We start from the raw sequence: 14,165 nt of genomic DNA, 5'->3' as shown, positions 1-14,165 counted from the left end.
CAGATGGAGACCCCCCTATAGTATACACTGGAGCACCTGTGTGGCCCCCTAATAAAAATGGTGTTCTTGTGTCCCACACTAGTGCTCCAGTGTCCAGATGTGAAAACAGCTGCTCAGTGTCCTCTCCTTACACACAATCTAGTTGTCATTTCATTCTAGTAACAAACCCATCTACACAAACTAATCTTTGGCATCCAAGTAGGCCCAAAAAAATGTGTGAAAATGCATATGGCCTAAACAATGGTGTTCTAGAGGCCGAAATAAAAATTTTGATACGAACGAATAATGGGCCCATGAACATTAAAGTTGCCCTTTTAAACGTTACAATTAATAAAAGCATATGGAGCAGAACGAACGTAATAAAGACAGAAAGAATATGAACACAGCACAACTACTTACTTTTTTGCAGCACTCTCCGGATCTTTCGGTACTGCTCTGGCTCTCTCAACTTCAGGTCCGACCACCGCTTCCTGAGCTGATCTTTAGACCTTCGTACCCCGAAATTCCGCTCTAGACTCCTGACCACTTTACCAATGATTTTGGCCTTTCGGATGTTGGGGTTGGGGTAAGGCCCATATTTTCCGTCATAGTTGGACTTCCTCATGATGTGTACCATCTCCAACATCTCCCCAAACGACATATTTGTGGCCTTAAAACGTCTCCTTCTGGATCGGGACGTGCCTGGATCCGGGCTTTCCTCCTCCTCCTCGTTGCTACAATTAGCCCGCACCTGTTGTAACTCTGCCATGTGCTCTTCACCCACTGCGCCGAACGAAAAGGGGCGGGGAATACACTAGAAAGAACGTCAGGGGCGGGCGGAGTTACACGCATGGGCAGTGTGTATAAAGCGTAACACGCGTGCGTATTACGTACGATCTGTGAGCGGAGGAAGGAGCATTGGACGCGCCGATCGTAAGAACGAAGGTAAGAGACAAACTTGTGCCTATACTGCTTCTAGATTGAGGCCTATATTGTAACAAGATTAGGAGAGTTTGGTCTGACATTAGGCTTTGTCTTGTGTTGTGTCTTGCAGTGAACATGGATATCTTAATGAGAGATACTGACTTCATGTCACTATTCATTGATATGCTAAGGGAGCTGCCCTGTCTGTGGGAGATTACCCACCCCCATTTCAAGAACCAAGCAAAGAGGAAGACAGCACTGGAGCAATTGTGTGAAATTGTGAAGCAGGTGATCCCCACGGCAGACATCACCTATTTAAAGATTTTCATTGGTGGCCTGAGGAGCACATATCTGAGGGAGCGCAAGAAAGTCCTGGATTCGCAGAGATCCGGAGCAGCAGGTGACATCTATGTCCCCAGGATGTTGTACTATGACAGGCTGCACTTTCTGGCAGGCCAGACTGAACCCAGGCCATCCCTCTCCAGTCTTCCTTCCACGCTTCCTTCCCCCCCGGCTGAGGCTTCTGACGCCCAACCTGGCCCTTCCAGGCCACATGTGGAGGAGCCCAGATTGAGCCAGGTATAGCATTCCTCTAAATATTGCTGGTTGTCCAATCAATGATGTTAACTAGATGTTAGTTGGGAGTACTAATTTAGGATTGTGATTGATGATGCAAAAACTAAAACCATGTCCCTTTTTCATACACAGGGAAGTCTCAGCCAGGAGGTGGCCGGGCCGAGCCGGCTGGCTGATCTGCAGGTCCCTCCACCCCCCCTGAAAACAGAAAGTGGCAGTAGGACGAGTGCCCTGGAGGAGGCGGCTATCAGATTCTTTTGGAGGGCTACAGAGGTCCTGGGAGCACCACACACCAGGCAGGAGAACATTGCTGCCTTCATAGCATATAAAATGCAGAGGATGGAGGAGGGCCAAAAAGCCTTGTGTCAGGCCCTCATATCAGAGGCTCTGGAGAAAGGTGTGAGGGGCCAAATTACACCTCACACACAGCTTTGGGATGGTCCTCCTCCTCCTCCTGCAGGTCCTCCTCCTCCTCCTCCCTCTCCTCCAGGTCCTCCCAGTCCTCCTCCAGGTCCCCCCAGTCCTCCTCCTCCTCCTCCAGGTCCTACTCCTCCTCCTGCCACATCTCCAACTGCACAGCCACAGCCCGGAAGGAAGCGTGAAAGGAAGACCAGAGAGTGATTGCCCTGGATCCAGTCTGGTCGGCCAAAAGATGCAGCCTCTTGTGGTACCACAGCCTGGGGACACAGATGTCATCTGCTGCTATCCGAGTCTCTGTGAATCCCGGACCAGACTGCCCTCCCTTACATATGGACTCCTCAGGCCACCAATTTTGATGTTGAAGAATTGATGTCTGCCATGGGGGTCCCAGGCTTCGCTAATTTCTCCTGTTGATCCAGTGTTGCCTTCCTCTTTGTTTGGTTCTGATCCCTTAATAAAGGATTTTTGTTTTGAATTATACTCTCCTATGTGTTTTACTTCAAAAATGACAGTTGGTTTGTGAGGATTCAGGTACATTTCAAATATACAATGTGAAATGAACAAGGGACACCAACAACAAACAATCTCCTTGAGATTAAATAATAAAAGATATCAATGGTGTTGGGGTAACTTGACACACAAAACACAGACAAAAATATTCTGGAGTAAAAATAAAAATAACATTGAACAAAGATCAGCCTTGGAAAAAATCCAAACATTAAAAAAAAAAAGGCTTAAAAACAAAAAACAAAAAACCTAAAAAATATAAAACTGTCAGATGTGACAACTAATAACAATATATTGAGGGAATCCCACTAAAAAAACACAAATAAAAGTTTGTGAGAAGTGTGTGTGAATATGAGCAGCAAAACTACTTAATTCTTGTCACATTATAAAGAAGAAGAGAGTGCGCTGTATTAAACCATTTTTTACATTGCAGCGTGATGAAAGTGCTGTATCCATTGCGAACGCTGTTTACCAGAATGAGCTGTCCCGTGTCGGAATTTCTTCTGAGCATGCGTGGCACTTTGTGCGTCGGAACAGGCCACACACGGTCGGAATTGACGCGATCGGATTTTGTTGTCGGAAAATTTTATCTCCTGCTGTCCAACTTTGTGTGTCGGAAAATCCGATGGAAAATGTCCGATGGAGCCCACACACGGTCGGAATTTCCGACAACACGCTCCGATCGGACATTGTCCATCGGAAAATCCGACCGTGTGTACGGGGCATTAGATCTCTTCCTCAAGTTCTGTTCATTGAGACAGACTGGATGGATGGCTGCTGTGTGTCTTGGCTGCTTTGCACTAACTTTGGAAAGAACCTAAATCTAAATCCCTATGGGGGACGAGCGCTACACTAGTAAAAAATATATTTGTCTACGTGACCTGATGTTAGGGAACAGCTGACCAGTTTCTCAATTTTTTTAAATTTTTTTTTTCTAAAATCAGTCCGCAGATTGCAAAAGTGTCTGAAAAAGAAGTTTCTATATGTTTGCTTAACCCTCCTTGTTACATACAGGAAGAACATTGGGCTTATTTTCTTCTCCTTTTAAAATGTTCAGCATTACTTGTATCTACATTATCTTGTCAACATGAGTCCAAAATTCTCTGCGCTGTTGATCTGTAAGTAAATTCTATTTATTTTTTTTCTTATTATTGAGTAAATCTAGGATCTTATAGCAGTGAAGATTTAATTATTAAAGAAAAATACCAAAGAACAATGGATCATAACCCATCATCAATCATCTTTCATCATCGTGAATGCACGAAACGTATCAAAGGAAAATCAAATTTGGGTTTATTAGATTAACATGTATTATGGCTGCTTTACTACATAATGAAAGCAAGTTTAGTTATCCACTTTACCCCCCTTCCTGGCCAGGCCATTTTTCGTGATAAGGCACTGCGTTCCTTTAACTGACAATTGCGCAGTTGTCTGACACCGTATATAAATTACATTTATGTTCTTTTTTTCCTCCCCACAAATAGAGCTTTCTTTTGGTGGTATTTGAACACCACTGCATTATTTATTTTTTTTGCACTATAAACACAAAAAGACCAATAGTTTTGTAAAAAAAAAAAAAATATTTTTAACTTTCTGCTATAAACATATCCAATAAATAAATTAAAAAATCTAATTTTTTCAGGCCAGTATGTATTCTGCAACATATTTTTGATTTTAAAAAATCCCAATAAGCCTATATTGATTGATTTGCGCAAAAGGTATAGCGTCTACAAACTATGGGATATATATTGGAATATTTTATTTTATACTAGTAATCGTGGCGATCAGCGTCTTATAGCAGGACTGCAATGTTGCAGCGGACATTCTGACACTAACTGACACTTTTGACACTTTGTGGGAACCAGTGACACCAATACAGTGATCAGTGCTGAAAAAAAACTACTATATTACCAAAAGTATTGGGACAAATTGAAGGATAGAGAAAAATGGACTTTATAAGCACATATAAAATAATTATAACAAATTTTTAATAGTTCACATATATTAACTACATATAGTAATAAGTACATATTAGTAGTATTAACAATTTGTTATAATTATTTTATATGTGCCTATAAAGTCCATTTTTCTCTATCCTTCAATTTATCACTACTAGTATGTGGCACTTTTTATCTAGGGTGTTTTGATTGCCACCCCAGGTCACCTGCCTTTAAACACACATGAACTTTAATGGCACCCCAGTCTTAGTCGGTAGGGTTCATTATTGAGTTGGCCCACCCTTTGCAGCTATAACAGCCTCAACTGTTCTGGGAAGGCTGTCCACAAGGTTTAGGAGTGTGTCTATGGGAAGGTTTGACCATTCTTCCAGAAGCGCATTTGTGAGGTCAGACACTGATTCATCCCAAAGATGTTCTATCAGGTTGAGCTCAGAACTCTGGACAGGCACTGGTGTGCAGTCATATTGGGACAGGAAGGGGCCATCCCCAAACTGTTCCCACGAAGTTGGGAGCATGAAATTGTCCAAAATGTCTTGGTATGATGACGCCTTAAGAGTTCCCTTCACTGGAACTAAGGGGCCAAGCCCAACCCCTGAAAAACAACCCCACACCATAATCCCCCCCCACCAAATGATGATTTGGACCAGTGTACAAAGCAAGGTCCATAAAGACACGGATGAGTGAGTTTGGGGTGGAGGAACTTGACTGGCCTGTACAGAGTTCTAACCTCAACCCAATAAAACACCTTTGGGATGAAATAGAAGGAAGACTGCGCATTTGTGACCTCACAAATGTGCTTCTGGAAGAATGGTCAAACATTCCCATAGACACACTCCTAAACATTGTGGACAGCCTTCCCAGGAGCGTTAAAGCTGTTATAGCTGCAAAGGGTGGGCCAACTCAATATTGAACCCTATGTACTAAGACTAGGATGCCATTAAAGTTCATGTGCGTGTAAAGGCAGACGTCCCAATACTTTCGATAATATAGTGTATGCACTGTTACTGTCCTAATGACACTGACTAGGAAAGGGTTAAACATCAAGGCGTTCAAGGGGTTAAATGTGTGCCTAGTCAGTGTTTGTGTACACTAAGTGTGCTGCTTTCACTAAAGGAAGTATTGGACTTCATTCCCTGCTTTGCAGGGAAAAAGAAATCCATTACTTCCCCGCTGACAGGACAGGACTCTGCCTTGTTTATAGAGACCTGTCTTGTGTGTTTTCTGGATGATCAGCGGGGGGTTGGTGGTGATCTTGTCAGAAACCATGAAATCAGACCGAGACAGAAGTACAGTTAAATCACACTTGTTTAATAATAAAAGTAAAAAGAACAAACGTAGTCAAAACATAGCCAGAATTCAGTAACCGGAAAGGATAGTCAGCCAAGCCAGAAGTCAGGGATCAATGTAGTGGAACAGCAAGCAGGGTCTGGAGACAGAAGGGATGTCAGCAAAGCAAGTCTTTAAACAGGAACACAGGAGATGTTTCTTGTAATGTTGACCATGACGAAGGCAGAGATCCTCTGGACTGGACGGCTTAAGTAGGCAGGACTAACGAGCAGGATATCATCAACAGGTGAGTAACTGTGGAGAGAGATGGGAGCTGGCAATTAGCCGACAGCTGAGCAGCCAGCTCAGACAAGGAAGGGCTGAGCCCAGCCCTGACAGATCATTTGGCCGGAACCTGTTGATTGACATATGCTGTGTTTAATCACAGCTCGGCCGGGTCGCCGGCAGCACGCGCACGTGCGCCACCTACCTGGAAGTCCCGGCTTACATACTAGCTATGTGACCTGTTGCGCAGCGGGGCCGCTTTGCTACCGCATATTTAAGTTAATAGGACACCAGCAAAATAAATTATCTTAAAGGTTATCTTTAGCTTTTTAGTTTTGGATAGACATGGGAAGGGTTAGAACCCATCTGTGTTGCTACTGGAGAGATTAACCCTCTGTATTTTAAGGTTTAGTTCACCATTTTAGAAGAAATGAAAAGGTGATCTACCGTGTTTCCCCAAAAATAAGCCCTACCCCAAAAATAAGACCTAGCGCGATTATCGGGGAGGGCTGCAATATAAGCCCTACCCCGAAAATAAGCCCTAGTGAAGTTCATTTTTTTTAAAAATTATCCGCTTTGTAAAATGTACATTCTAGCATAAGGTGCAGTGTGTCCCTCCCTGCAACAATCATGCAAAATACCCCATCCACAGCCGCCGGAGGTCTTCTCCTTTCCTCTCGGCTGACATCTGCGTCCCCTCCCTCTGCAGTACTTGGAGCGGGCTGACGTCAGCGGGAATCTCGGAGCGGAGAAGAAGAGCTCAGGCAGGTTACTTGATCGCCGAGGGCTGCTGTAAAAAGGTACTTCTCATAAAACAGCCACAAAGGGAGACACACTGCACCCTACACCAGCATAATCCTCCCACAAAATGGACTACATAATCTTAAAAAGTACTTTAACCAAGATGTTTTTTGGAGGATTAAAATTATGTCAAAATACTGATAATAATAAGACATCCCCCGAAAATAAGCCCTAGGGTCTTTTTTGTAGCCAACATTGATATAAGACCCGGTCTTATTTTCGAGGAAACATGGTAAAACCCTTCACCATTCCCACCCCCCTCCTCGGTCACCGCTGTACCAGGACCAGGATATGGGAAAGGTGTGAGATTTTAGTCCACCCTTTTATTTTTTCTAAAAGGGGCGAAATTACACTTTGACATGTCTATAAGGTAAAAGGCAGTTGCGGCCCCGACCATAGAGGACCCACGGGCACCACCTCCCCTATCCATGCGTCCAGCCCCCTTATCTACATATCAGTGGCGCCACACCATGGATTCCAATGTGGGGTGGGTGTTTTTTTGAAGCACTGGATTAGAGCCAGAAGCTCTAATAGTCTTCAATAAAGGGTGAGCCCAGCCAGTTTTGTGACCATAGCGAATGGATTTTCACTATTATCACACTAAAGTCCCTCCCCGCCAATCAGGAGGCAAATCTGTGAGACCTGTTTTCCCGAATGGCCAAAGCATCAAGCGATCCTGTTGGATGCCTAGCGCTTTGGCGGAAGACACACGACGTAGGAAGCTGGAGGAGCGGACACCAGAGCTGTCCAGGAGAGGACACCACAGCCCCGCCACACAACACGAGCGGGTAGGTGCCAGAAAGCCCGTGGGGGAGTGCTGTTTCGGTGCCGGTGGGGAGTGTTGTTTGTTTGCCGCCCCCCCAAAAGAAGAACCCACCATTCGCCACTTGTAAAGGGGATAGAAAATCCACCAGAACAGAAATTATAGAAAAATTTTGGAATGGGGACATCTGTTCAGATGACAATTGTCTAGAAGAGGATCATGTTGGGGATGTTTTATTTTGTTTGCTTTTTTTTTAATTGAAGGGAAATTTTCCCAACTCATAATTTCGGCTCTAAATACAGGGGAAAACTTTTTTTTTTTTAATTCTTTCTAGTTATTTCCTTCCTTGTTATTAACTTCCCCAAACATACACTTTATTTTCATTTCCGAAAAAAAAGATTGTGCAAACTATGTTGTCTAACGTTGTACTATCTCTCTATGACCCCATAGGGGAGGTTTCTTCTCACTTCCTGTGTGATCAACAGGACAGTAATTAATGGGAATCTCTCCTGAACAATTACAGCAGTTAAATCATGTTAGATATGGGGAAAGGTTATAATTTTATGATACAGTATCTCACAAAATTCAGTACACCCCTCACATTTTTGTAAATATTTTAGTCTATCTTTTCATGTGACAACACTGAAGAAATGACACTTTGCTACAATGTAAAGTAGGGAGTGTACAGCTTGTATAAGTGCCGGTTCACACTACAGCGACTTGGGATCAAACTTGTAAGTCCTCAAGTCGCCCCAAGTCGCTGGACATAAGAAATGCCATAGAAGTGAATGAGAGCCGTTTTAATGTACACTACTCAAGTCGCTCTGACTTCAGAAAAGGTTCCTGTACTACTTCAAGGCGACTTGTACCCATAGATTCCAATGGAAGTTGCCTCCAAGTCGGATCTCCATCTATATTGAAGCGACTTTACAGGAAAAAGAAAACAATTTACCCATGTACTCTCTATGTTTACCCTGGCAACTCCCTCCCACAGAGCTGATTATGCTGATTGGCCACAGCCAAAGTCACCTGTCCTGGAGGCAACTTTAAGTCTCGTTGTAAGTTGCTCAATGTCACGCTGAAGTCGCCTCCCAATCGCCTTGCAAAGTCGCGCTGTAATCGGGTTGCCCATGTGTGAACTAGCACTAACAGTGTAAATTTGCTGTCCCCTCAAAATAACTCAACACACAGCCATTAATGTCTAAACCACTGGCAACAAAAGTGAGTACACCCCTAAGTGAAAATGTCCAAATTGGGCCCAATTAGCCATTTTTCCTCACCGGTATCATGTGACTTGTTAGTGTTACGCTATCGCTCTCACTCTCTCATACTAGTCACTGGAAGTTCAACATGGCACCTCATGGCAAAGCACTCTCTGAGGATCTGAAAAAAAGAATGATTGCTCTACATAAAGATGGCCTAGGCTATAAGAAGGTTGGCATGACCCTGAAACTGAGCTGCAGCACGGTGGCCAAGACCATACAGCGGTTTAACAGGACAGGTTCCACTCAGAACAGGACTCGCCATGGTCAACTAAAGAAGTTGAGTGCACGTGCTCAGCGTCATATCCAAAGGTTGTCTTTGTGGAATAGACGTATGAGTCCTGCCAGCATTGGTGCAGAGGTCGAAGGGGTGGGGGGTCAGCCGGTCAGTGCTCAGACCATACGCCGCACACTGCATCAAATTGATCTGCATGGCTGTCATCCCAGAAGGAAGCCTCTTCTAAAGATGATGCACAAGAAAGCCTGCAAACAGCTTGATGAAAACAAGCACCCTAAGGACATGGATTGCTGGAACCATGTCCTGTGGTCTGATGAGACCAAGATAAACGTATTTGGTTCAGATGGTGTCAAGTGTGTGTGGCGGAGACCAGGTGAGGAGTACAAAGACAAGTGTGCCTTGCCTACAGTCAAGCATGGTGGTGGGAGTGTCATGTTCTGGGGCTGCATGAGTGCTGCCGGCACTGGGGAGCTACAGATCATTGAGGGAACCATGAATGCCAACATGTACTGTGACATACTGAAGCCGAGCATGATCCCCTCCCTTCGGAGACTGGGCGGCAGGGAAGTATTCCAACATTAAAACGACCCCAAACACGCCTCCAAGACGACCACTGCCTTGCTAAAGAAGCTGAGGGTAAAGGTGATGGACTGGCCAAGCATGTCTCCAGACCTAAACCCTATTGAGCATCGGAAGGTCTAGGAGCGCAAGGTCTCTAACATCCACCAGCTCCATGATGTCCCCATGTAGGAGTGGAAGAGGACTCCAGTGGCAACCTGCGAAGCTCTGGTGAACTCCATGCCCAATTGGGTTAAGGCAGTGCTGGAAAATAATGGTGGCCACACAAAATATTGACACTTTGGGCCCAATTTGGACATTTTCAGTTAGGGGTGTACTCACTTTTGTTGCCAGCGGTTTAGACATTAATGGCTGTGTGTTGATTTATTTTGAGGGGACAGCAAATTTACACTGTTATACAAGCTGTACACTCACTACTTTACATTGTAGCAAAGTGTCATTTCTTCAGTGTTGTCACATGAAAAGATTTAATAAAATATTTACACAAATGTGAGGGGTGTACTCACTTTTGTGAGATACTGTATTTTCATGAATGTTTGTGTCCTGTTTAGTGATTTCCCCACACTTGTGTAGTAGTAAAACATTTTCTATTTACACTGGAGACTTCTAATATGTCGTGTTAACATACAGAAAATGATTTGTATATTATTATTTGTTTGAATTTATTTGAATATTATTTGTTTAAAACCAAGTTACAGTGAGGGGAAAAGTATTTGAACCCCTGTTGATTTTGTACTTTTAACAAAGAAATGATCAGTCTGTAATTTTAATGGTCGGTTTATTTTAACAGTGAGAGACAGAATAACAGCAAAAATATCCAGAAAAAAGCATTTAAAAAAAGTTATACATTGATTTGCATTTTAATGAGTGAAATAAGTATTTGATCCCCTATCAAGCAAGATTTCAGGCACCTAGGTGTCTTCTCTTAAAGGGAGTGCTCCTAATCTCAGCTTGTTACCTGTATAAAAGACATCTGTCCACGAAAGCAATCGATCAATCAGATTTTGAATCTCTCCACCATAACCAAGACCAAAGAGCTGTCCAAGGATGTCAGGGACAAGATTGTAGACCTACACAAGGCTGGAATGGGCTATGAGATCATTGCCAAGCAGCTTGGTGAGAAGGTGACAACAGTTGGTGCAATTATTATCAAATGGAAGAAACACAAAATAACTGTCAATCCCCCTCGGTCTGCGGCTCCATGCAAGCTCTTACCTCTTGGAGTTTCAATTATTATGAGAATAGTGAGGAACCAGTCTGGAACTACACAAGAGAATCTTGTCAATGATCTCAAGGCAGCTTGGACCATAGTAATAGAAAACAATTGGTAACACACTACGCCATGAAGGACTGAAATTCTGCAGCACACGCAAGCTCCCCCTACTCAAGAAAGCACATGTACAGGCCCGTCTGAAGTTTGCTAATGAACATCTGAATGATTCAGAGGAGAACTGGGTGAAAGTGTTTTGGTCAGATGAGACCAAAATCAAGCTCTTTGGCATCAACTCAACTTGTTTGGAGGAGAAGGAATGCTGCCTATGACCCCAAGAACACCATCCCCACCATCAAACATGGAGGTGGAAACATTATGCTTTGGGGGGGGGGGGGGTTTCTGCTAAGGAGACAGAACAACTTTCCCGCATTAGAGGGACGATGGATGGGGCCATGCACCTTCAAATCTTGGGTGAGAACCTCCTTCCCTCAGCCAGGGCATTGAAAATGGGTGGTGGATGGGTATTCCAACATGACAATGACCCAAAACACACAGCCAAGGCAACAAAGGAGTGGCTCAAGAAGAAGCACATTAAGGTCCTGGAGTGGCCTAGCCAGTCTCCAGACCTTAATCCCATAGAAAATATGTGGAGGGAGCTAAAGGGTCGAGTTACCAAACGTCAGCCTGGAAACCTTAATGACTTGGAGAGGATCTGCAAAGAGGAGTGGGACAAAATCCCTCCTGAGATGTGTGCAAACCTGGTGGCCAACTACAAGAAACGTCTGACCTCTGTGATTGCCAACAAGGGTTTTGCCACCAAGTACTAAGTCATGTTTTGCAAAGGGGTCAAATACTTATTTCACTCATTAAAATGCAAATCCATTTATAACTTTTTTGAAATGCGTTTTTCTGGTTGTTTTAGTTGTTATTCTGTCTCTTATTGTTAAAATAAACCTACCATTAAAATTATAGACTGATCATTTTTTTGCCAGTGGGCAAACGTACAAAATCAGCAGAGGATCAAATACTATTTTCCCTCACTGTAACAAGTTTTTTGAGGTTTCTACAAACACATGCATTAGTAAAACACATATAATAAATAAATGCCTTTGTATATATACCTTCATACATATAATTAACAAATATTAACAAATATAAATAAAAATGTGTTGCGCTATCAAGATAATTCAATAATTCATCAATAATTCAAAAAATGCCAACCAATTAAATGATAAAACAAATACAGTGCTTAAACAAATATGTTTAACATAAACATGTGCTAATAAATGAATTAATTCATAAACATCCAAGGAAAGTTGTTTATAAAGAGAAAAGCACACAGTGCAAACAGTCCATCAATAACTGCATGTATCGCCAATATCCAGTAATCCAATGTGAATATACACCACTCCACACCCGAGTGCACACCCCACTCACAAGCCGTTTACCAACAGGTAAGACCTCATGAATGGAAGTCTGGCTGCACTTTTTGGGAGATAACCCACTGGGATGAATGGATGGCGTAATCCAGGACTCAGGAAAGGGGTTTCCAAATAGCCAGGGTAGTCCACAGATGAAGGTCAAGAAGGGATGAAGGCAAAGGAGGAACTCATAGTGCAGTACAGGGGTCTCCAAACTTTTAATTTCGAGGGCCACATCGTACATTTTACACATACATGCGGGCTGAAAAAAATTATTTAGAAATAAATATGCAGCAGTGGAATAGAATACAATTTGCCAGACTGCTGGAAGCGGGGCTGGATGGTCCACCTGTATCCTACTCCTGCAGGTAAATGCTCTAGCTTCATGCAGCGGGTTAAACTTCCAGTGTGCATTAGGGCCTTACATCTGTGTCCCCATCAGAGTCTCCCCACACATTTGTGTCCACATCACTCATCAGTGTTTCCCTGTAAATTTGATGTCACAATCATAGCCTCCTAACATTTGTGTCCCCATCACCCATCAGAGGATCCCTGCAAACTGGTGTCTCCATCCAAGCCCCTCCACATATTTGTGTGCCCATCTGAATCCCCCCGCACATTTGTGTCACCCTCAGAGCCATCACATCCCCCATCACAGCCATCAAACCCACCCCCATAATTGTGTCCCCTTCAGTGACAACCCCAACCCAAACACACACACAACTGCGTCCCTTTCAGTGCCATAACCCCCACCCCAAACACACACACAACTGTGTCCCCTGCTGTGCCATCAACCCCGCCCCCACCCCCCCCACAAACTGTCTCCTTCAGAGCCATCACCCCCAACACAAACATGTCCCCTTCAGACCCGCAACCCTCCACAACTGTGTCCCTTTTTGGCCAGCTGCGTGTTGCAAAACAACACGTAGCTGGCCAAAAAGGTTGAGCTCTATATGTGGCATTAATAAAAACAAGACATAGCACAATATAATTGGGAAACATAACTCCAAAATTAAATAAGACTGAATGGCAATAACAGTTTAAGAATTAAAATAGAATGATAAATTACTGATAGGAATCCCGCTGACCTATCCTGAAAATAGGTATGAATAGGAAAATAAAAATAAAAATAAGAGTAAGAAAAATAAATAAAATAAGGATGAAAATAAAAATAAAAAATAATAAGTAATGGGATTATAATGAAATAGATGTGAATTATAGTAAAAATAATAATATAAAAATAGAAATAGTAGTGGGAAATGGGAAGTTTTGTGTGAAAGTAATATTAACAATAGAAATAATAAAAATTAAAATAAATATAAAAATAAAAATAAAAATAAAAAATAAAAAATATATATAAAATATATATATATTAAATAAGGGAAGATTAATAGTATATTGAAAAATTATGAAATGTGAAGATGATAATAAAAATATAATATTGTCAAAGATGAAAAATAAAAAAATTATGATGGAATTTGGCGAAACTACAGTAAACACCTAGGTGTAGAGTGTAAGTAGTGTGACATAATAATCCTAAACTGAGTACATTTAGGTATACATATATACACACAGTTTCCATCTGTAACGCAGCAAAAAACAGCAAAAAGTGATAGAACAAATTATATGCATATATATAAAAACAAATGCCTTACAGATAACAATAATAGTAAAAAATGAATTGGCTAATGTGCTCAAAGGAAGAAGGGACAAGAAATTATAAAATGGTATTAATCTCAAGTTCCTCGTTTAAACCATTGGGGGCAATGGTGTCCAAGGTATATATCCAGAACGTCTCGCGTTCACACAGTCGCGAGAAACGTTCCACTTCACAGGAGCCCCTTGCGTATGGACTCAATGACCCAAACCCAAAGGCCAACAGTGCATTGGGCATGATGTTCCAAAAAATGGCGTGGTACGCTATGTTTATCACTGCCCAATTCAACAAGGCGGCGGTGCCTACCAAACCATCG

At 42.7% G+C, this 14,165-nt stretch overlaps 1 protein-coding gene across 2 annotated transcripts in view; it reads left to right on the top strand.

The window, feature by feature from the left end:
• The window catches only part of LOC141117094 (high affinity immunoglobulin gamma Fc receptor I-like), a 102,017-nt gene that overhangs the window by 52,387 nt on the left and 35,465 nt on the right, over nt 1-14,165 (top strand). The window contains exon 1 of one of the 2 annotated variants that reach the window (XM_073609702.1): nt 3,410-3,524. The exons of the other annotated variant lie outside the window; for it this stretch is intronic. Within the exon in view, the coding sequence (XP_073465803.1) occupies nt 3,494-3,524 (31 nt within the window). The 5' untranslated portion in view covers nt 3,410-3,493. Of the gene's footprint in view, nt 1-3,409; nt 3,525-14,165 lie in introns of those variants that run through there. 2 annotated transcript variants of the gene reach the window in all.

This window comes from Aquarana catesbeiana, linkage group LG13, assembly GCF_042186555.1.
Source record: "Aquarana catesbeiana isolate 2022-GZ linkage group LG13, ASM4218655v1, whole genome shotgun sequence".
Classification (NCBI taxonomy): Eukaryota; Metazoa; Chordata; class Amphibia; order Anura; family Ranidae; genus Aquarana; species Aquarana catesbeiana.
The sequence above is the reverse complement of the archived record's forward strand: the minus strand, read 5'-3'. Positions and strand labels throughout refer to the sequence as shown.